Source organism: Parus major, chromosome 1 (genome assembly GCF_001522545.3).
Source record: "Parus major isolate Abel chromosome 1, Parus_major1.1, whole genome shotgun sequence".
Taxonomy (NCBI): domain Eukaryota; kingdom Metazoa; phylum Chordata; class Aves; order Passeriformes; family Paridae; genus Parus; species Parus major.
In genome coordinates, this window is record NC_031768.1 from 60,170,171 (window position 1) to 60,194,537 (window position 24,367).

Consider the following 24,367-nt stretch of genomic DNA (forward strand, 5'->3'; position numbering starts at 1 on the left):
CTGTCTTGCCAAACAAGAGCCACCCCCTGAAGGGTATATTTAGAAATCAGAGGACAATTTAGGAAGAGAGTCACACAACATAAGCCAGAAGAGTAATGAAAAGTAGGGAGAGTGGGAGTTTCTTTCAGGTATTGAGCATTCCCAGACTACACCAGTGAATACCCAGACCGACATGACTCTTTTTCACCTCACCAAGTAAAAGCAAAACCCAACACTTACACAGCATTTTTCATTCATCCATCTCAAATTGCACCGCAAGGAGAGTTGAAGTGCTGGATTTAGCATCCTTCTCTGCAAATTGATGCACAGAGCTGAAGTTCAAGGTTGCACAAGGGCAAACACTAGGGACAAATGTAGGCCATGGAGTCATGTCAGCTGTTGTGGGTGATGAGTTTGGACCTTCCCTTCAATACTTGATGCAGTCCATCAGCCTTGTGCAGGCAGGCCAGCCCACAGGGTCTGTCTGCCCTGTCATTTCATCAGGGACTACCTTCACAGCAAGGGATTTGCACCAACAAGCAAATCTGAGCAGCACATCCACTTCAGCCTGCAGAGTCCCAGCACAGCTGAAGCTGGTGAGCAGCTCTGGAGATCATCCCTCCCAATTCTCACTCACAGCAGCCTGCTCAGGGCTGCATCCTGCATCCTGTCAGGTTTTGAATATCCCCAAGGATGGACACTCCACATCTCTGGGAAATCTGTGTCAGTGTTTGATCCCTCTCATAGTAAAAATGTTTCTTCTGATATTGAAAAGAAATTTCCCATATTTCCATTAGGGGTGCTTTTCTCACATCTTGTCCATGGGCACTACTGAGGAAAGCCTGCCTTTCTCTACACCTTTATTTCCCCCATCAGGTGTCTATCCACATGGATAAAAGCCCCCTGAACCTTCTCTTTTCCAGGCACTCTCAGCTTCTCCCCATAATGAAGATGCTCCAATCCTTTCATCACCTTTGTGGCCCTGCACTGGACTTGCAGTATGTCCATGTCTCTCCTAAACTGGGCAGCCCAGCACTGGACCCAGCACTCCAGATGGACATCACCAGTGCTGAACAGAGAGAAAGGATCACTTCTTTCAACCTGCTGGTGGCTGATCACAACCCTTTGAGCCTGGCACTTCAGCAAGTGTTCAGTCTACCTCATCATCCACCTACCCAGCCCATACCTCACCAATAAGAATTTTATAGGACACAGCATCTATAGCCTCGCCAAATCTACAATGAGCTCCTAATATCCACTGCTCTCGCCTCAGACAATCAAGCAAGTAATCTCTCTGTTGTTGCCCTGAAAACTCAGCTTTTTGAGCTTGCTGACATAGCTTCTAAAGACTTTCCCAGGACAGTAACTGTAAACATAGGTATGTGTACATTCTTCCTGATACACACCTTTTGATGGACATCTCTCACGGCCAGTGTGGTTGAAAAGGTGTCAACCCGACTATCCAATGGTGGTCAGAAACTTATAAATACTGAGAAAAGAAAATAAAGGTCTCTTTCTTTCACCACACCTTGAGCTGCATCTGTGTGACTCATTTTGTGTCCAACAGCGACACTCTGTAAAAGCCTAGCTGATTGATAAAGTATAAAACTTCATAAAACACTGCTGACTAAACCCAAATATCTTCTTGTGTGTTAGATAATAGGAAGAAATCCTTTACTGTGAGGGTGGCGTGAATTAGAATATTTTGCACAGAAGAGCTGTGGATGCTTCATCCCTGGAAATGCTCAAGGCCAGGTTGGATGGTGCTTTGAGCAGCCTGGTCTAGTGGAAGGTGTCCCTGCCCATGTTAGGGGGTTCGAACCAGTATAAGGCCCCTTCCAACCCAAACCCAACCTTTACAATGTCTGGAAATAGTTTCTAGGTTCTGCTAGTATCTACTCCACCTTCTGTGAGGTCAAGGTGAAGCTGATGAAGCTGTAGGGGCTGAGATCCTCCTGAACTGATCCTTGTTTTCTTTACAGTCCTCATGAACTTTCTCTTTCTCTCTTGTGCTTTCACAGATGGTCAGAATGATGCAGTATGCCGGACAGACACCTTGGGGAATGCAGCATTCCATGCACACTTCTGCCTTTGACAGAACCACCAGCCCAGAGCCTGTATTTATTCCTCAACATTTTTCAAACATCTAAGATCTGCTAGGACTGCATGACTGTCATTCTGAATAATGACTGCACTACATGACTTGGATTAGCAGTCACAGGAACAAGGGGAACCACGAGGGACACCCAGTTGTGACACAGAGGACCAGAGCGTTGGCAGCAGGGACAGCACCTCCCTTTGGTGCAGGGCTAATCAAACCACTCCCCCTCCTGTGCTTTCAGTGCCAAGGACTGCAACATCGACATGTAAAATCAGTTGCAAAAGCCCTCACTGACCAAGGAGTCACACAGATTAGAAATGCCCACCACTCATTTCCCTTACCCTCCCAGGAGCAGCTGTGTTGTAGCACAAATGATTTTCTTCACAGACAAGCCTAAATTGACTAAGCTGCACCTCCACAAATGAGTAGTCTTGATTTTTTCTTCCCTCTCTCAACTCTTCTAGCTCAGTAGGTGAGATGGGTTTAAAACAAACAAAAAAACAGCAAAGCCCAAGGGAACTGAATTTAAACTAGACGCCTACAACTACATTTTCAGTAGCTAAGTTACAAAAGAAGAAAGATAAAAAATAAAATTTCAGAAGTGTGAAGGTTGTCACTGGAATATTTTTATCTAAAGTGAGTCACAAAGACTGAGCAGTAGGATTCTTTTTTTCTTAATAACACTGCAAAAAAAAACTTAAAGAAACTACCACCCCAAATCAAGACAATGAGAAAGCTAAAAGCTACACAAAGCTTACTAAAGGCATAGGCTTCAGCAGCATGTCAGAAACAACAGGCTCTTCTTACAGACACAGAGAGGTATTTTATTTGAGTGAAAACCCACCTCTGCTAACCCAGAGCAGATAAACTGCAGGGACCAGAAAAGCCTGCAGGCATTTGACAGTACCAGAGAAGGTCATTATGGCACCTTTCCAATACAAAGGCTGAATCCAAAGTACTAAGAAAGCACATCCTTGATGAGCAGGAAAGGGTACGTGAAGTCTGAAGTATGTGGTCTGGAAGATCAGGAAAAGAAAACTGCAGGAGAGGAAGGGACAGAGACCTCCTACCATTGACCAAGACTGCAGTTCAGGGTTTGACATCACTGCACTGTCTGCCTCCACATGGCTGCTATATTAGTTGGCAAAAATGGCTTGCTATGAGAAAAACAGCAGTTCTTCATGTATGCAATAAGTCTTAGGTTAAAACCTCTGGTTTATGCCTATGAAGAAACCTACTTCTTTCTATCTATATGAAACGGACTTAAAAATATTTTTTTCTGACAGTTTTTGGTTTTGTGCAAAAGTTTAATATTGTTAAGTCATAATGACAACAGTATAAAGAATTCACGGTAAAGGTTCTGTCTTTTTAAACACAACATCAAAGGGTACAGTCAAAGAAAGCTCTGCCATCACCTTGATAGGACACAGGATTGTTTAAAGTGCAATTTAATAGCAAATTCAAGACATCAATTTATTTTCCTGCAGCTGTTACTTATGCTTTCAACAGCACTTGTACCACTCCACTCTGAAACCAGGTTCTGCTCGAGTGCCAGATCTCCGTGGCTGAGTGTTCTTCACTGGTATTTTCATTGCAGTAAAACTGTAAGAGCCAGAGGCAAGTCAGTGAGATTGAGATGGCTCGTGAGATCATCATGGGAAGAATGAATCATCTGCCTTGGAAATATAAATGTTTATGATCGCTGCTTCTATTCTGCACATATATCCTTGAGACACACGACTTTTATAAGGGTGTTGGTATTTATATAATTCCATAAATTTAGACAGTGCATTGCAAACACAATATGCAGTTGTAGTTATAAATAGCAGAGCAGCAGGATAGAATTTTCAACTACTTCTTGTTTCCTATACTCCACAAATGAGATGTGTGGCACAAGTTAAGCAACTAAAGGAAAGAAAATACAGCTATTAGGCAATAAAAAAATGCTATTTGAGTCTCCCTATTTCAGATGGTGGAACGGAAGGCCAGACTTCTACCAAAGAAAAAGAAAATGAAGCCAGTCCCTGAGAGCCAAGTGCAACATTTAACCATGGCTAAAAGACAAAGAGCAGATTCTGAAGCAGAGGCTTTGAGAACAGATTATTTTTGTGGCATGTTTTCAGTGTCAATGTGACAAACTAATGTCTGCCCTTGATAAGAAGCGTTCTGGCAAACAAATGCACAATATAATCAAAAGACTAAATTTGTTTCTAAACCTTGGCTGATGCATTTTTTAGTGCTCTTAACAGTATGGATGTATGCACAAACCCATGAAAAATAAAACAATCACTGGGTGCTGTAGGAGCATCTTAACAATGTACCAAGGCATTCTTCCAGGCCAACTAATAAATTTCCAACCTATAAGCAAAAGGTAACCAGTAACTCTTGGTAAGCTTTCTAAACTTTGATAATGATATTGAGGGCTTGCTTCAGGGGTTAATTTGTCAGGCAATAACTGTAATAGCAGATAAAGCTCAATATTGGGCACCAGAGGTCAACTAGCAACCCAGCACTGATGCAAGCAGTTAATAGTATCTTTATTTTTTTATCTTTTTGAATAAATAAAACCTGCACCCTACTTTCAATTTCTCTGCTCCATTAACAACTTAATTCAGGGAGGAAGAGGCTCCTGTTACAAGCAGTACTTTTTGAGCCAGGTCAGTTATATCTTCCATATTTTACGCTGGATGTATTAGATTTATATTGGATATATCTTATAATAGCTGAAGTAAAATAATGTGTGCACTGAATTGCCATTTTGAAACTACACTGAAATATTTCTGGATGCTCAAGATACTCCACACACACCAGACCATGACTTCACATAAGGAAGATCTATCCTGCTTTGCTCTGGGGATGGGCTCACACACGTTTCCTAAGAAGGTAAGAACTCTAAAGCTCTAGAGCAGGTATCAGCACCTGCTCTAGGGAAGGTCATACTCTGTGCCACTGTTGCCTTTGTGCCATGTGGGAATGGAATTACTTGACATGTTTTCCAAGGGAATGGCCACCTAGGGCAGAACAGATCAGGAAAGTGGTTTTAACAGCTCTCAGTATGTACTTTAATGATTCTTTGTTATACTGATGTCCTTCAAAAAGTATCAGTTGGATAGAAAATGTAAGCTTTTGCTTTACTGTCCGTAAGAGACATCCTCTATGGAGCTCCTTCACACTGAATTGATGGGGTTTCCCACGTGTCCTCATCTGCCAACTGAGCCATCTGTGAAGTCTGATCCACAGGTTCTTTCTCACCCTGGGCTATTAATAATGCATCTTCTTCTCCTCCTTCTAACTGAAGGTCAGAGCTACAAAAACAATTAGATTCATCAGGTTTGTCCATAGAAGGCTCTGCTGTAGGTGTAGAGGACTGTTCAGTTTCTGCTTCAGCCTGTGGTTCTGTTTTAAGATGAAGTCCAAACATGTTATTTCTGATGAGGTATCGAACACACTGCAAAATTACATTCCTTTCATGTCGGATGTCCTGGGCCAGTAACTGGAAATCAAAAAAAAAAGAGAAGATGATGCACATTCCTCTCTATTGCTCTGTAGCTGATAAAAGCATAGCACAATATACTGATCTACTCAGTAATTTCCAACACCTCTCAAGTTAAACAGCTGGCTCTCTCACACAGGTCCTGGACACATGGGGCTGGAGATTGCCATACCAGAGACAATGATGTTCTCATATCATGGACTGTATCCCTAACAGTATGTAATACCAGGCAATGCATTCCAGTACATCAGGGTAGCAGGTCTATTATCATTTTTCACACTTTGAGTTATACTGTATCTGCAATTTAATATCCCATGCATTTTTAATTTAAACCCCCTATGAGTAAAAGATAAATACAAGGAAAGGGCATCCTTCATCAAGTACCAGACCATGGATTTAAGCAGCAGTAACTGGCTCGGGCTATAATACATACAGCAACCTAATTCTAGTAATCAAAGTGCTGGAGGCCTTCCTCATTGACTTTAACCTCATTGAAATTCACTTTGGTAGTAGGAAAAAGAAACCTATCAGCCAGAGAACTAAATGAACCTTTTTCATTGTGAGTGTCAGCAGAACTCGTAGCATGAACAAACAAAATCTGAGCCAAGTAGCTCAATCTGTAACTACCTGATCATTTGCAGGAGAGCCGTATTACACACTGCAGATTTGGATGTTTGGCTTGTAATGTCACCAAGAAGCTTTTTTCATTGTTACAACTTTGAACAGTGGTTTAACCGGCCACTTTTAAGTCTGAATATTTCTACTTAGATCAGTTGCTAAGGGGTGTTACAAGCAGCTGACACCTAAAACTAACCTTCAGAAACCCTCTATCTGAACTAAATGTACTTCAGGGCAGACAAGGGATAGCATAGCTATTTCTCATAGCAAGTTCTCTTTGTTCAACTGGGAGAAACTGGTTAATTCCCAAATGGCCAAATTAGGGCCCAGTTGGGCTGCAGCAATCACCTTATCAAAGACTGTATCTCTGTATTTCGTTTTTTAATACAGGGATGGGTATCTCTCCACTGATACAAAAGCTTTTGATTTTGTCAGCCTAGAGAATGACTAAATACACATCAGTGTTTGCATGCCTACAATAAACATGTTTTAGTAGTGCCCAAGCTCACTGCTGAATGACTGCCAAGAGATACCTACAGCTATTCTCCTACTTTCCTTTTTTTCTAAAAAAAAAAGTAATTTCATTGATGCAACAACCTTTCTTTAGTGTTCTAATGCACCTTCTGGATCGATTTTGTAAAACTTCCACCTCGCTCCTACTCAAGATTTTTACACACTGGCCATTTCTAATGATAGTGAAACCTACCTGCAAACCTCAGGCCCTCCTGTGTGATTCATAGCCACAGTACACATTCTTTAAAAACAACTCTGAGCAATTTGAAATGGCAAAAAAACCTCACTAAAGTGCAATTTTAAAAATGGACTATACTGGCAAGCTTCAACTCGGGTTTCCTATATACTGCCAGCTTCTCTCAGCATGTGGGACTTCATCTCACGTTCTTCCAGAGTCATCACTGCTTTGATCACCAACAACTTTGAAGAGCAAGTGATAAAGGCAACAGCATTCTTAGGGAGCTACACAAAGGACAAACACTTCCTTTTCAGTCACTAGGAGCTTTAATTCTTGGCAGTAATGGTACTATGTGCTAAAAAGACTACTGAGGGATTTCTCCCACATCTGCAGCTTGGGACGTACCTTATCAGGGTATCTCTTGCCGAAACTTCCTGTGCTATTTCAGAGCTCTGATGTCAGTGGCACCCTGCTTTCTCCTGTGTTTTGCCCACTGCAAGTCTTCCCTTGATGGAGGAGTTTTATGCTTTTTATGGAATCATAATAGTAGTACTGCTTTTGAGTAATAAATACAATAAAAGCTCCAAGGTTTTGTTGGAGCTTTCTAAAGAAAGACACCAAACTTTGCAGCCAAATGGGTTGCTTTTCACTGCTACTGGGAATACCCTGAACTCAAGCCTACAAACATCTTTCTACCCTTCTGAGACACCACGACCTGCTGCTCTTCAAGGTGCTGTCCCTCAGATTGATCTAAACATGCCTAGAGAAGAAACCCTTCTGCAAACAGGTTGCAGCTCAACGCCACTCTGTAGTTCAAGTCACCAACACACTTCTCAACAAGATCTCTTTGCATGTGGAAGAAGAACTGTGTGCTCCTCCAGCAGAGGAACATGGCTGAACAGCAAAGCTGGGGGCAAAAAGATCAGACCATGGCTGCTGGGATTACAGACAAACAAAACCTACTGGATACTGCCACAGGGAAGAAAGAGGAACAAAGAGCTTGCTCCTTGTGCAGCTCATTTCAGACACATGATTCAGTTGTTGTCTCTTGCTTACCGGTCAGTCATTACCTGAATGCATGCTAGGGTATTTCTATTTATCCATTAAAGCATCTTCACCTTCTCCAAGTGAAATGTTCCCTTTTACTATTCTTATACTATAGCCCTGTGCTAACTAAGGGCTAAGACTGCTCTAATTTCCTCAAGGGAAGAGAAGAAACACAAACAGTTCTACTCATGCACAGGAGGCATTATTTTAGCCTCTTACCATTTCCAGCAGCGTTGGACGGCGCTTGGGAAGGCGAGGTAATGCTTTCCTGCCCCGCTTATCAGGCCTTCTGGGGGGACGCGCTTTTGAATTCGAGCTCTTTAACGTTGTTAACGTTGTGCCTGAACATTCTGGGCGGTATTGATTTGGTTTCTGACTCTGAGGAGCAGGAGTAGTTTGAGGCGTATTTCTGAGCACAGCCTGGTTTCTCTTAGCTTTTGTTGCAGTCTTGACAGGGATTTCTTAAAGAAAAAGAACACACTTTCATCTCAGACTTAAAAGCCTCTTCAACAGGCTCATATCCCCATGCATTGGCAGTTCGTTAGTATTATTCTTGCTTGCACAACCTGATGCGGAGATGTTAAAGGTTTACTTGGAGGAAGGGAGGGTTTTGTTTGGGTTGGGTTCTCTTTTTAAATAAAAGAATAATCTCTAAACATTCACAGAAAGGAAAACAAGTTATTTCAATTCTACAGCTCAAAAAGAAAAATAAAAGGAATAAGACCTGATCAAGATTTTTAAACCTCTGCCTTCTTATCACTTAAGAAGTACATTGCTTCACAATATAGCTTGCTGCAAATTTGGCTGCTGGGAAAATCATGATACAGTTAGGGCAGAGGATGCCCAAGTTCAATTCACTGTCTGCTAGATGGTCTCTTAACTTTGGGTAGGCCACCCAGGGCAAGTAAGGCATAGTAAATATTCACAAAAACAAGCAGCAGCAGCAATTCCTCCCCACACACTGATGCATAGAGAGTAGCACAAAATCCAAGTAACAGAGAGCTCAACACCCAGCAGCCTTCTATGGAAAAAGCCCTTAAGGATGTGGAAATTAGTTCACAGAGGGACAATAACAGCTTTTTCCTAGTACTACTCAAACATGATTTGAAGCAAGACTGAAAACAGGTTCCCTGTTTTCCCCCAACTAGGGGAGAAAAGGCTTGGGAGATTTGATGACACACAATCTAATCAAAGACATTTTATGCCTCCTCTCTCAACCCAGGACATGCTGCTGGGAAAAGGATAGCAAAAAAAGCCACAGTCCTGCTTGCAGTCCCCACCACCACAGTGTGACACAGGGTAGAAGGGGAGAGGAGAAGGGCAGAGGTTGTTCCTACACACCTTCGGGCTCACTGTCAGATGAGCTGCTGTAGTTGACCGACAGCGCGGTAAGGGCAGAGGTCACCTGCCGGGGAACAACTGTCATTCCCAGTCTCCCATCTTCCTCAGCTGCCTCATCCTTGTCAGATTCTGCAAGGAAAGAAAAGGAAAGAGGGATTTTTCCCAACAAAGCTGCCAACAGCCAGCCTTGCTGCTAAATCCCTGTCTCAGCACCACACACACCTGATGTTGGGCACAACTGCTCAATGCTGTGGACTGATAGAAAACCCCCCACATTTGTCTACTCTCTACAGATAGGTGGTAGTAAACTGGTACCTCCAATGGTTTACAGTCCTGCCAGCAAAGTTACTGAAACAAAAAGTTTCCTGAACACAAGCTTGAGCTTTCTGCTTCCTTCTCTGCATACCAAATATAATTGTAGGCTTTGTTATCAAGTGTAGGTAAAAAGAAAGAGAGGATTTCATAGTATGTTTTGAAGTCTTGCTGAATTTAGTTCTGAGATGGAGGAGAAGGATTTAGAAGCCAATCAGGGGGATTTAAAAAAAAAAAAAAAAAAAGAGGAGAACCAAAAATATGTACCTATCCAGTAATATAATGTATTTGGGCTGTTCTGTTTGGTTGCTTGGTTTGTTTTTTTTTAAATTCTATTTATTTATATTGTGTTTGTTATTATTTGTTTTGGCTATGTTTCTCAATTGTATAAAACGTTGCAAGTAGCTTTAATAATGTGTAATAAGCAAGTACTGCATTCCTTCTCTACCTACTATAACAGAAGTCACTAGCTGTACTTTAGCATAATTAGACCTTTTATCATTAAAGTAAAACACAGATGCTGCAAGGAAATACAGATATATTTAAGCATACTTAAGTTTCCCAACACGCAAAGATTAATGGAATAAACAAATTGCATAGGGATGCTGAGTTCTTGTTCTCACTAATTAAAGATTATGTTTTCAAGAGGAAAAATTCAGCATCAGACATCTTTCCAGGGAACGTCTACCCTTGTTGCTAAAAATAGCCAGAGTACAAGTCAGCTTACATGCCATATTCTAGGAGTACTGCATCACTGCTGACTATATTATAAATAGTTAGATCTGAAGAATTTATATTGCTGCCAGCACAAGGAAATAAGACATGCTCACGAAAAAACCGCAACAAAAAACCAAATCCAAAAAACTAAGCAGCAATACTTCAGAGAACACACACATATGGAGAATATCAAGAGTAATAATACAGCAAAGAACAGAATTAAAAGTAAAATACTGACATTTTAAGTAATTCACTTAACTCATATAAGGAAATCCATTTGTTTTCACTTTCTAAATATTGTCATTTTCAAAACCACAAAGGGATATTTAACAGTGTTTGAGAATAATTTGGCTGTTGAAGTACTTAATTCTTCTTCTAGTTTTATATTTTGTTATCTCAGATGTTAATTTAGCAACCTAAGTTGGTGCTGCATGGCCTTTAGACTACTGTACAATATTTACATCAGAACATGTAAGAACAAACTTCATGTCAGACTTACAAAACGGTGACTAGCAAGCACAAGTCTCCGCACCTAAACTTAAAACAACTATTTAAAATAAAACCTTTTCAAGCTCCTTCATCTTACCAACATCACTGTTTGCCAGAAGACCAAGAGGGTCCACGTCTTTCCCCACATCTTCCTCATGTGCTTGGCCTGCCAAAGCATTTTGTTTTTCATGTTCCTTTTCACATGTGCTGTTTTCTGGTCCATTGGCTTCATTTTGAGTTGCATGTTCATGATAATCGCTGCCGTTTTTCCTAAATTTCTTCCAGAATGGGCGCCATCGTCTTCTCTTGTGTCTTCCTTGATGCCCACGGGCCTCTCCATTTTCCTGAGGTTTCCACATCCCCTTCATTTTGCTGAAGAAGAGAAACAGAAAGCTCATACAGATGATAAGGTATGAGAATAAAAACAACTGATGTAACCAAATGGCTGAGGTCCTTGTTTAAGGTTCAGCAATACAGAACGATGCCAGGACTTACACCAGCTCGGCTAACACGAGGTGACAGACCACAAAATCAGTCACACCTCATCTCAGGCAGGGTAATGGGACAAAACTGGAACCTGAATGAACAGTTTGAAGTTCGTGACTTTTAGTTTTCAGTTTTCAACAAGGCCAAGAAATATGGGCTAAGAAAGTTCCGCGATAACCTGCAACATGAGGACGACGTTTTCATTTCAGATAACACGGTCAACAAATACTGTCTTCACTTAAGCATTAAAGTCATTCAGAACAGTGGCAACAAGAAGTTTAATGGAAAGCATCTACTATAAACATTCTTTCACTGCTGAAGTCTCTTTTTTCTAGTTACAGTTCTGACAAGCATCTTGCTGCACCAAATCCATTCAGCCATCTGACACCATCAGCTGCAATGACTACCTACTCCCGCCTCCAACTAACATGCCATTCAACTTTTCTATTCCAAGGAAAAGGAATAAAAGAAATGTCCATCAGGATAATGTATTTTTTAAAACCTGAAACAAAATAACAAGTCCTGAAATACAGGAAGAGCACAGCATGCTGGTTCCACTTATCCTCCATTATCTTCCAGGTTAGCCTATAAACACATGTTGATAGGAAGATACCTGGAAAGCTTAACAAACTCTGGTCGAATTCTATAGATAAAAAATAAATGTGACCAAGAGAGAAGAGCGAATACAGAAGGGACAACTGAAGCTTCCTTAAAATATTTATTTCCAAGCAATAGAAACTTAATTCAGCTAAACAAGACTGTAACTAATCATCAGCACATTACAACAGCAATTACTACACAAGATCTCCTGTCCTGCATAAGTCCCATGGTTGATTCTGATCAGCTCTCCCTGCCTCAGTCTCACCTACAGCATGGCTGAGGTCCTATTATCCCATGTCCACCACATGCCTCATGATGCGGGATGCTGTGCTTGTGTCTGGCCTCCCTAAAATCTTACAGCGAGGTGTTACTATTTTGTGACAAAGGACTTCTTTTTGTCTTCATTCTGAGGTCTAAACAAGTAATTTAGTACCCCATCCCTCCTGAGTTAAGAGAAACAGTGTATAATCACAATTTATTCACCTCTTCCACATATGAAATTTTTCTAGGCCTCCATCACACAGGCCTTTCAAGCCACCCACTACTTTGCTTGTTCAGATTTGTTCCCATTACCAGCATTCCTCTCTTCCATCCTTTTCTGGCCTTATCAAATCCTTCTTGAGAAGAGAACAAGGCCTGTCATAGCACTCAAAATGACTTTATATCACAACAAAACCTATTTAATGTCATTCTCCAGTCATTTCGCTAACAGTGCCCAACACTGATTGCTCATGCTTGATGGCATCACCCACCACAGTGTTCCTGTGGCACAAGTGGCAAACCACTGCCTTCCTGTGCATCAGTCTCTCACCCACAAAAGAAAGCTAATATTATCTCCTATGATTCAACTCCAACAAGAGAGAAAACTGCATTTCTGAATTTGTACAGCCAGGATCTAAATTCAGCATGTTGTACAACCTAGAAGGGTTAAACAACCAAGGGTTAAAAACTCTCTAAATTCCCTGGGGCGTCAAACATCCAGAAATAAACCTCATGGTCAAAAACATGTCCCAGCAAACATCAGCCTGGCACCTGCTTTCTGCCATTCCCTCAGGGAAAAGACCCTGCTCTTCACTCTCCATTCAGAGGTCAAGGATAGCTGTGCACTATTACTCAGGTGTTCTGAGCAAACAGGCTTCCAAAGAGGTCCTTCTGCATCTCTGATCTCACACACAGGGATGTTGAGACTAAGAGCTGCAAAGCACTTCAGAGAACCACAAATGGAAAGCACCATGGAAGTGTTAAGCATCTAATCCTTTCTAAATATTACTTAGCTATTTGCTTGAATAGTACAGCTTGCAGGGAACAAGCTGTATTCTATTTTTTCCTCACACATTAGTAAATTTGCCAGATAAGCACCAATTCCAGAATCTTTACTGTTGACATACATAGCAGAAACAACAGCTTATGGACAGTTCACCAAGTCTAGAGTGCTACTAGCTCAGGGGAGGGAAGGGAGAAAAATAAGACATTTCTAGAATCAGCCTGCAATTTTGAGGCCTTTTTTTTTTTTTCCCTTAACAGTTTTCCAGATATTAAGTTACTAACAAATATAACAGCATGGAATTGCTGATGGACATTCAAGACCACTTGATTCATCTGACTCAGGGCCACAGAAGTTAGCAAATAAAATGTGTAGACATTAAACAGCTTGTTACTGTGACAAAGAAAATCCACCTTTGCTCCTAAGAATCTCCAAACATAATATCAGATATGTTTGCTGCTGTAGTTTCAATGCCCAAGTTTGGTTCCTCGGGGGCAAAGCACTCCTGCAACTTTATATCCTTTGAAGGAAGTTTTACTTCAGTCCTCTATAAACCTTTTGGTCAGGAAAGGCAACTGGCTGAGTGGGGGCAGGTAAGTGCCGGATATTCTGAAGCACATGCTGCAACAAGGTAATTTGCACTGTCCAGATTTAATAAATTACAGTAACTTATTTTCTTTTTCTGCACTAGCTCTACCATTTTACCATGGCACAAGTTTTGTTTTGTTTGCTGTCACCCCCTATACAAAAAGCTAGGCAAACCCCAGCTTCACTTCCATGCAGCAGAAAATGGCATTTACCAAGAGCCCCTTAGGACTGAGTCTGCTCCTGCCTTCCAGCTCAGTCACTCTAGTTTAAACAAATGATATTTTAGGATTGTGGCTCATTATAATTTTTTTTTTTTTTTAAATAATCTTCCTACAGGCCCTAAAGCAGAGCTAATAAAGTTAGCTGGTTCCATCTAACAATGAAACAGAGAGAACAAAACCATGCTGGAAAATAATTTATAAGGCAGAGAACAGACAAAAATCCAAGACAAGTAAGTACTAGCTCAGAACAATGGTAGCAGATAGGTTTAACTTTATTTTCATAGAGTTCTCAATATACCTTCAGTAGTGCTGCTTCTTTTTTCTACCCTCCATCATCTTTATCATTTTCCCTTCTTCACTTGACTACTGATTTATCATCAGAAAGGAGAAAGAGTAAGATAAAAAGCTCTGCTGGCCTTTTACAGGCAATAAAGGTTTAAACCATGTGGAATCATTATGTTACATGACTTTTGTCCCCTACTAATTTTTCAGAGACCAAGGTTATGATGATCTAATGAGTGGCCACTAGAAAGCGGATTTCTCAAACAAGCCAGAATACCAGATTTTTATTGTAGTTATTGTTTCATTTAAGTGAAGTGGGCTTTGGAGCACTATGAAGTAAACAAAAGAATATTACATCAGCAGTTTGTCAAATGGCCTGTCCTCTCCTAAAGGCCAGCCAGATGCTGTATACAGTGGAAGCAGCAAGTACTGGGAGACCGCAGTAGGAGAGCACACTTTTGAACTCATTGAGAGGAAAGCACAAGCTTGGTTCAAAACGCTTACCCAAACTGCTGGGTAGTCAGCACTTCTCCCCTTTCCTCCTTCTGCATCTGCATTTCCTTCTTCCTTTCAATGTTTGCCAACGTAGGAAAATTTCTAGAAGAAAAAAAAATAGTTTCACTGGCTCCTAAAGGCTACACTGTAGTTTCTCAATTCTCCCTTTACCAAACCAGCTTCCTCTATAAACATTGCAGATTTTTAAAACTTTTCAAGGAAGTTTAACAGACTGCTTCTTTCTTAAAAAGGCATTAGTGTGGAAAAGAAACCTGAGTGCATTTATAGTTACATATCCAGATGCAATGAACAAAACAGTAAAAAATCTTCAAAAAATCTATCACATTCTTAGATTTACTTAGATTTATCACGTTCTTAGATTTACCAAACCATCAAGCAAGGTACAGACAAACAATTTGGTTATAGTCATGAATCCTCTCTTTGACCCAACACATAACAGCATGATTTAGTCCTCCTATTTGATTTCTATGGAGCTTCAACAGGTTTGTTTGAATGACATGCCTTCAGTAAACTAACTGCTGAGCTCTTGTAAACTTAAAAGAAAAAAAAAAAAGGTTATATGAACAGCTTCTGGGTGCACAAGATTCCTTTAATGTGACAGGGAAAAGCACACAAGTTCCTTCTTGAGCAATAATCAGCATTGTGCTTGCACACTGACCTCAAGTTCACTGGAATTACTGCCCTTTTTTTATTCCTGGTTCAAGAAAAATTGCCAAATCATGCAGATGAAAAGAAATCTACTGTTACAATCATCTCCCAAACCATCCTATCTCTTCCATTGCCCACCTCCCCTAATGTCCTTCCCTCCAGACAAATGCCTTGCTGGTTCTAACACACAGAGCCTGGGCAGCAGGCTTTTTACCATCAAAGCCCAAAAATGGCTCACTACTTGCTCTGCAAACATTAGTTAGCTAAATGCCAGTGCTTTGAGATAATGGTGGTAAATGAGAAACACATCCACATGCTCCCCCTGTTTCTGGATAGAAACACAAAGTATAAATATTTGATGTCTATTAAAATGGAGTAAAGAGAAACGTAGAACAGCTTCTCACTAAAAATAACTATCAAAAAAGACACATATCTTTCTTTAAATATTTAATCTTATCACATGCATTTCCCCCATATTACAGCATGAATGCTAAGCGTCACATTGATTCAAGGCAGCTTCAACCACACACCAAGGGAAAAAGAGAAGCATTTTCTACAAGACAAACCTAAACAAACTACAGAACTTGTCTTCTTTAAGAGGATTTGAACATGAGCTGTCAACATCTATTTTCTTTGGGTTTCTCCCAGAAATCTGCCATACAGCTCAAGTGAGCACAGGGATATGATGTTTTACCTCTGTTCTTCCCTGTTAGTTAGATTTGTTCATCCATGTTACAACACTCCCAGCACACAGCAAATGTGCAATGAACTCTTTAATCTCAAAAGCTTTGCATTGACGAAGACACCTGTGCTCCACAGTTTTAGGAGAAGGTGCTTTCCTTCAAACACAAAGGCTCCCAGGAGGACAGCAAGCTATAAAACAAGTAGTTATGCTCAAAAAATCCCCAAGCTTATTGTAGAGATTGTGGGGCAGGATGGGTGTTTTAAATACAAGGGAAGACCCTAAATACAAGAGCAAAGGAGTCTTCAAATGCTCCAGCACTTATGCTGATGAAGGACATATTCAGACATGCTCTCACAACACGATTTGAGACATGAATGCCTCCCACTTTCATTCCTGTGAGTTACCACTCCCTCCACGAGCCACCATAATGGACTGCACCAACACTTTCAGTTCCATTTACTGCCAAGACTGACAGATTTCTCCTAAACCACCCTTCCAGCTGACACAGGCAGTAACTGACTGCTGGCGACAGCTCAAGTCGCAAGTCCCAGTATGCCTGCAGAAGCACATCTGAAGGCATCTATAGTGGCTCTGTTTATTTTCTCCAACTCTTCTCAAATGTTAAATGGCATTTTACTCACTGCCTTTACTGACTGAGACTCTCCACATAAAAGGCCATATGCTTAAATCCCAAGAGCTGACTTGGATTTGCACCCTTCTAAGATGGCAAGCCCTCCTCCTCTCCTACAAAAATGATGTTTCTAAAATGTTACCTACAAACACCGCTGAAGTAGAAGTACCCCAGCACTTACGCCTTGCAAACAACTTGTCAGAGCTTGAATACAAACAGCTTCATCAGTCCCCACAGGGCTTTATAAATCTAAGCAACTTATTGTAAAAGGGAGAGTTAAACTCCATTAAGCTAGTACAGCCTGAGAAGGCAGCCCTCTTTCACAGCAGCTGCAGCTCCCAACTGTACACACTTCTACAGTCTAAGGTTTTTCAAAATAAATTGATAATATCAGAAAACTGCTTTTCAGGCTAAGATGAATATATAAATATATCCCAGCAAAGGGAGACATGCAGGTGAAGGATACCCTAAAGCTTCTAGAGACAGAGAACAGTGACACTGAGCATAATCAATAACACGTGTGTCTTAGTGAATAGATTTTTTTTGCAATAAATGAGCACACTAGCCAGAGCCATGCATTTTTTTATAGGCCAGCACACTTTATCTTGCTCTCATAAACATTGGAGTAAAGCAGCTCTTAGTGAGCAGCGAAGAAACAGAGCTTTGCCAACATCCAACAGAAAGGAGACCTGTTTCTATGGCAGTTTACACAACGAATTCCTGAGTCAAGAGCTATACAAGTTCATCATTTTAATAAGAACAGCACTGTGAGCAAAATGCCTCAATAATTTCTTGAGCTGGTCTTAATTGCATATGCACAGCCAACAGCAAAGGAGATGTGGATAGCCCAAAGGGAACAAAAATGACCCAATAGAGCTGATAAAATCTTGGCTTAACTTTCCCACATCTGATTTAACCATATGTTAGCTGAGGCAGTTTTATTGCTAATCTATCCCAGCAGATCAGAGTAAACTTCATTGTATCTATGTTTACCTTAATCTACCAATACATCCCTTCTACTTCGCTTTGTCTTCTCTACTTTTACCAAGTTATAAGAAATTATTTTCCATATTACATACTTCACTACCACGAAAGCAAGAAGGATTCCAAACTACTCTAGGATAATCATTATGCAACTAGAAAACCACAAATTAATTAAAAGTGGTGTGGTTAACAGTACTGGACTTCAAGCACTAAGCACATGCTCAGCCTGTGAGATGTACTGCAAGGAATTACAACATACAATTCCTATCTGAACAAACCAATGCCACGAGATTAAAGAAAACAGGGCAGAAAGGGGAGAATTTACAAGCAACACACAAGCTCAAGAAAATCCCCCAATGTTATATTAGGAGCTAAGCAAAAGTAGGTTTTAACACTAAAGCAGTCTTGCCACATTCTTACTAATAACCATTGCTCAAGAAATGTTGGTGAAAAACAGATGGGCTGGCAGGACCCAGATCTCACTTGTGGAGTAGGGAAGACAGCAATACCTCATTCTGACACATCAAGGAAATGCATTGCAGATAATTCTCTTTAAGCTCGTGTTATAGAAAAAATATGCTGAAGACAGCACATTTCTCAACACTTGGAAGGGACAGGACAAATCAAAACAAGAAAAGTTGATGTCAGACTTCACAACCATCTGTCTGAAAAACACAGGGAAACCCTGAGATCCCATGGAACTTCATCTCTATTGCTCTTCACTTAATTAGATTTCTTGGCTCAGCAGGTTCAACAGGAAAACAGCATTCCGACCCAGCATGCTTCATCCAGAGATAGTCCTTACCAGCTCTCCTCCCCCTTCTCTTTCCTCTATGAGAGTAAGGCTACACTTTAAACACAAGCCCTTTCTTGAAGATTTTAAGCAGGATACACAATTGAGCAACACAGCAGCTAATTAAAAAGAAAAATCTCAACTCTGCAAGTAATTATTTATAACGGCTGAAAGAACAAGCAAGACAGGATGCAGCATGGAAACACACGTATTAAATCACTGCAACCTAATTAGAAACAAACTATTAATGACCTAAAAAGATTCATTCTTAGCTCTGATTGGAGCTGCTAGAAAAAAAAAGGTTTCTTCCTGTCACCATAAAACAAAACTGCTTAATAGCTCAGACTCCCTCTGGTGTCCCTTTTTCCCGTACAATGCAATGTTTACTGTGAGTCAACAACAAACCTTCAGTACTAAACTGATGCTTTGCTGGTGACCCAATTAATGCTGCACAAAAGTTCCAGCTGGATTTCTCTCTCTGCCTGCCTCCCACCCCCTTTTTTTTTTGTTTTAATTAAAAAAAGAAGGACGCTCATAGAGCTTCCTTGCTGTACAAAGAGTAACAAAAGACACCCAGGTAGTCATTCTACACCCATCCATCACGGCTAAACACGATGCCCACAAAAGGCCTGAAGTAGAGATAAGGCACTACTCCATCTAGTGGCCTTGGCTCAGGCAGTCCTAAACCCATTCTGCCTTTTCTGGTTGGTGGCCGTGACCACTCCACTTTATTTCCTTTGATTTTACCGTGGTGCAGCAAGCAAAGGCTTTCAGCAATGCTGAATCACAGACAAATTACATTAATCTGTAAAAGCAACACGAGACCCTTCAGAAGCTCAGAAAACACATCTCAGGCAGAGCATCACCCTTACAACTAAGTGTAGATAAAGGCTGCTGTGATTTACAACACCCACTCCCCAGACAAACGATATCTTATCCCTAATTTTATGTTAAAATCCCACTTCTCTTAATGTTCTAGTAGAGCACATACTGACATATACACCTTAAACATCATTTCAACACTTAAACCTCAGCATCAACTGCTAGACAGGAACTCTCCTGAACACCTCCCAAAACAGAGAAGTGTACGAAAAGTTGAAAATTAGTAGCAAAAACACTCTCAGAGACTGCATATGAGTATGGATCTTCTTCCTTGGAGCTACCATTAGAAAATTAGGTCACCAAAAAACCACAACAGCAATATGTAGACTGAAAACAAATAAAAACCAAGCCCTGAAGCATCTTTTGAATAAAAGGAAACCTTGGAATGAAAACTAATCTAGCACCAAAATTTGCCTAATCTAACTCCAAACTCATATTTGCACTGATCACAACCAATTTTTATCTGGTTAATGATGGCATTTTAAAAATGGGAGAAAATAATCTCTTGTTTCTGTATCAAATAAAGCTTTTTTTTTTTTTAAGAACCTATGGATTATTTCCATTTGTAAAAAATGAACAGCAGGTACAATACTTGACTGCTGTGATGTGCTGACAGTGATAAGATTCCCCTTTGCCTTCCTGAAATTTGCAGAAAAAACTGAAAACATGTCCAAAAAAAATTTTAAATCTCCAAGAATGAACTCACATGGGGAGCAATTTTGCCTCTCCATACAGGAAAAAATGGATGAGAGTCAGTTAAAAAATTTTACAATCAATTCCATTCATTTTTCTTTTTCAACAAAAACAGTGTAAAGAAGTATTAAGTGAAGTTCAAAGCAGGAAAGCATTAACATTGCCTTCTGACATGGATGCAAGGTGGATACATCAGTAAGATTCCATCAGACCACTGAGTTTATTTCACTAAAAAAAACCCATGTGACTTGTACACTGCCCCAGTGAATCACCACTGATCTCAAAATTACATTTATATCTCTTCCCATTCTGAATGTAGCACTCTTGCTCATGGAAACAAAACTCATGCACTGGTCACTTGCAAGACCATGTTCTAAATTATGAAGAGAATTGAGGAAAGCCTGCAGAATCTTTCTCCTGCTGGGAAACCATAGATTTTAAGCTGTTGAATTTACTTTTTTCTCTGAAGGAAAAAAGTTAATCTGGAACATAAATACTTCAATCCCAGTAAACAAAAGTTACACCCTGTTACATCACAGGATAAGAAACAGTGAGAAATACTGCTTATAGGAGTATTTTACCTTGCACCCTGCATACAATGTAAGTTAGACTACCCGAGAACTTATCACTCATGGTTTCTGTTCACTTTCACTAGAAAAGCATCAAGCAACCTGGAAAGCCCTTAAAAAATTAGGAAAATTCCCTGGTGTGGTCTACTGGGACAACTTAAGCTGGTGAGATCTGCACACAGTATTACAATTATAGTCAGTACAATAGTTCCAGATTTTTAAGCTATTAAAAACCACCACACAAACATTTCTGACCTAAAATGTGATCAGTGACCAGGCTAAAAGGAATGAGACATTCACCTAACCTAGGGTACCACATCAAGAATCTGGGAAAGCTGTTTCCTTTCTCAGCTGATACCTTGCTTGGTATTATAAATTATTATAGTCTCTGCACCTCAAATTCTTCTGCCTCAGGCATTCTGACACAGATCACTGCTGCAAGTTTTGCAGGGCCAATGGAACAGCAGAAAATACAAGTTATGTGCTGCTCCTGCCCTTCAGCTAATACCATCTAATGCTCCCAACAGGGAAAATACAGTAAAATAAATCCATCTGCTACAAGTCTTACCTTTTTCTTTCTTCTCTCCATCTAGCAATCTCTTCTGGACTATCTAATTTTATTCTTTTAGCATGAGGTGCATGTGCCTAAGGAAAAAGTATTTCACAGGTGTTTAAAAGAGGAAGGAAAAAAACCCACAAGTTAAAAAAGAAAACATCATTATATCAACTACAGTGGTTGGTATCACACTGTTTTCATCTCCAAAACTGATGAGACTGTACATGGAGATGATAAAATGGATCCATTAAGAAACCTGCATAGTATTTAATGTATTTTCATCTACAACATTGTCTTGAAGCAGATTCTCCTCAGAGGTGATGTATTTTCTTTAGAGATGCATAAAAGGAAACCACTGAAGAATGAGAAAAGGGGCTATGGCAAAGATGGCACAGACTCCTATTTTGGGCCCAGGGGATTACCTACATTCTTCCAGTGTATCTGAATGATCTTCTCATGTGCACTGAAATTGCAACCTTCTTCTGAGCACTGCAAGACAAGAGGGTGAACTTTAAACATACCAGTTTACACAAAGTGCAAACAAGCTTTTGAGCACAATTCAAATAAACTCAGTGCCTGTACAGTTTGTGGCACAGGCTGTGTAAGCTACCCAATTTGCTAACAAAGGTGATTGTAAAAACAGCAAGGAGGATAATGAACTTTTAAATTTCATCTGGCTTTTAGAATAACCAGTGTATGCAATGTATGTGATAACTGAAGAGAAAGTGAAGTTTACCAAAGATAAAAATTTGCATCACTCCTCAACTTAGTACTTGCAAATTTTGGAAATCTTCAATAAAGGAAATTTTTTAAGTGTTTCCACACAAAAACTGTACATACTATAGTGGTGTCAATGAATTAATTCCTCTGACTTAGTAATACTTTACAAGAAAAACAATTTAAAAGGCTTCAGTAATAAAACAAAAAATACAACTGAAGCCTCTCCTACATACAGTATCCACTAACACCTGATATACTCTGGAATATCTTTCCTATGTCTTCTGATCAAAGAGTGACTACAACTAACTGCTTGTCAGGCACAAAGGAAAAAAGTGTGAAAAAAAGCCAAACTCATTAACCTGTTTATGCTGTGAAATGTGCTCATCATACTTCTCCTGGTTTTTATAGCCACGGTCACAGGTATCACAGTAATGAGTGAAAACTGGTTCTTTTTTCTTTTTGGTCTGAAAAAAAGAGAAAAAAAAAGAAGAAATAATGTCAGGATTGCAGTTCCAAGATGTTCCTGTACTTAGTCATGAAACACTATCAGTATTTTTTGTTAATAAAGCAGTTATATGTTTCAAAAGTTTCAAAGATAAGCTAACAACACGAAAGTTCAAATTACTTATCTTCTAAACAAAGAGTCCTGCACTCAGCTCTTCCCACTATCACCTTTCAATCAACTCTTGCTTCTGCAAACACACCAGTCTGCTGGCATGGACCTCCCAAGGGCTCTGAGCTTTAGGATAAAGCCCCACGTCTCTTCCCTACCAAGACAGACCATGACTGTTCTCCCATGACATGTACAAGTTCAGAGGGCAGCACAGACCCTGCCTTCTCCCACTAGACACATCAGTGTCATCTGGCTGGCTGGTCACATAACAGAGCACTAATTTAGGCACTTCAGCATCACCACAATAAGGTCACATTCCCCTGTGTAAGAATTTGGTTGTCATGGATCTTTCAAGAGTTACAGACTCTCGTGTTTGCTCTCTTCTAAGGACAAGCATGTTAGACAGGAGAATGGGATCCCTATAGTGACTTGAACCAAGTCCCATAAGACTGCCACCATCACAGAATGGTTTGGGTGGGGAGACCTTCCAAGGTCGTCTGGTTCCAACCCACCCCATCACAGGCAGGGACGTGACTAGGTCAGGCTGCTCAAAGCCCCAATCAATCTGGCTTTCAACACTTCCAGGGACGAGCCATTCACAGCTTCTCTGGGCAATCTGTGCCAGTATCTCATTCCCTTCTGAGTAAAAGAAGCCTTCCTTACGTCCAATCTAAATCTACTCTGATTCAGTCTAAAACAATGCATTACTCCTTGTTCCATCACTACAGGCCATACTATAAAGTCTGTCCCTGTCTTTTTTCCTAAGTTCCCTGAAAGTACTGCACGGGTGTTGCAGGGCTCTACCTGAACCCTTCTCTTCTCCAGGCTGAACAACCCCAGCTCTCTCAGCCTTCACAGGAGAAGTGCCCACCCCAATCATTTCTGTTGCCTTTCCCTGAACCCACTCCAACACTTTTATGTCCCTCTGGCACTGGGGACCCCACTCCATACCTTCGGCTTTTTTCCTTCTGGACAGTGTTTATTAAATGCAGGCACTTGCTTGCCTTGCCATTTCTGGGAGAAATCACCATTTCCACCTTCAGAACAGAGAAACAAAAAGATGAGCCATTCGCAGATACAGCTGGTAAAACACACACAACACACACACACACACAAACCTCAGCGGGCAACAGTGAGGGATCTAGGGAAGAGATAAGAGAGGGCTGCATGTCCAACATGCTTGGAGGAGAGTCCTGCAGCCCCAAGGGCTCAGGACAGCCCCGGGGCCCCTGCCTGTGTGGGATGGGAAGGAGCCCACGGGCCCAAGAGACGGCATTCCCCCGGCCCTGCTCCTCACCAGCGTGCGGGCCCTGCGGTCGCGCTCCGTAGGCGGGCGGGAACCAGCCGGCAGGCGAGGCGTAGCTGTGAGGGGGAAGGAAGCTCTCGGGCGGCGGGTAGCCCGGAGCCGGCGGGTAGCTCTCGGCAGGCTGGGGATAGCTCTCGGCGGGAGGGGTGCCCTGGGCGGGATCCGAGCTGCTCTCAGCGGGCGGGTAGCTGTCGGCGGGTTGCGAGTAGGACTCGGCGGGCTGGGAGTAGCTCTTGGGCTGCGAGTAGGTGTCGGCGGACGCGTAGGTGCTGTAGGGCGGCGGGTAGGGCACGGGGGCACCCCAGCAGCTCGTGTCCCAGGGGGGCGGCGGGAAGAAGAAGGGTGGGGGGATGCCCGGCGGAGGCAGCCCCGGCGGGGGCGGCGGGTACCAGGCGAAGGAGTTCACGTCGGGCCCGGAGAGGCCGCTCGGGTGCAGTCCCCGCTCCGCCATGCTCTCGCACTACCACGTGGGGCCCTCCGGCGGCGGCCGCTGAACGCGTCACGTCCGGGCCGGGCAAGGCGAACCCTCCCTCCCTTCTTCC

At 41.4% G+C, this 24,367-nt stretch overlaps 1 protein-coding gene across 1 annotated transcript; it reads right to left on the minus strand.

The window, feature by feature from the left end:
• Window positions 1–3,366: 3,366 nt before the first annotated feature.
• NUFIP1 (nuclear FMR1 interacting protein 1) lies at window positions 3,367–24,326 on the minus strand. Its single transcript, XM_015634679.3, has 10 exons — window positions 23,817–24,326; window positions 23,471–23,556; window positions 22,266–22,370; window positions 21,613–21,675; window positions 21,199–21,275; window positions 14,734–14,826; window positions 10,886–11,160; window positions 9,271–9,399; window positions 8,149–8,390; window positions 3,367–5,573 (listed from the first exon to the last, which is right to left on the minus strand). Exons 1-10 carry the CDS (start codon window positions 24,274–24,276, stop codon window positions 5,235–5,237), a joined length of 1,869 nt encoding a protein of 622 aa, XP_015490165.1. The 5' UTR covers window positions 24,277–24,326; the 3' UTR covers window positions 3,367–5,234.
• Window positions 24,327–24,367: the final 41 nt, after the last annotated feature.

Excerpts from the sequence above, each read along its gene's own strand:
- NUFIP1 (XM_015634679.3), bottom strand. The coding sequence starts at position 24,276 with ATGGCGGAGCGGGGACTGCACCCGAGCGGCCTCTCCGGGCCCGACGTG. Across the intron at positions 22,371-23,470 it reads CAGAAGGAAAAAAGCCGAAG|ACCAAAAAGAAAAAAGAACC; the intron begins GTATGGAGTGGG and ends TCTTTTTTTCAG. Across the intron at positions 11,161-14,733 it reads CTGACTACCCAGCAGTTTGG|CAAAATGAAGGGGATGTGGA; the intron begins GTAAGCGTTTTG and ends TCTCTTCTTCAG.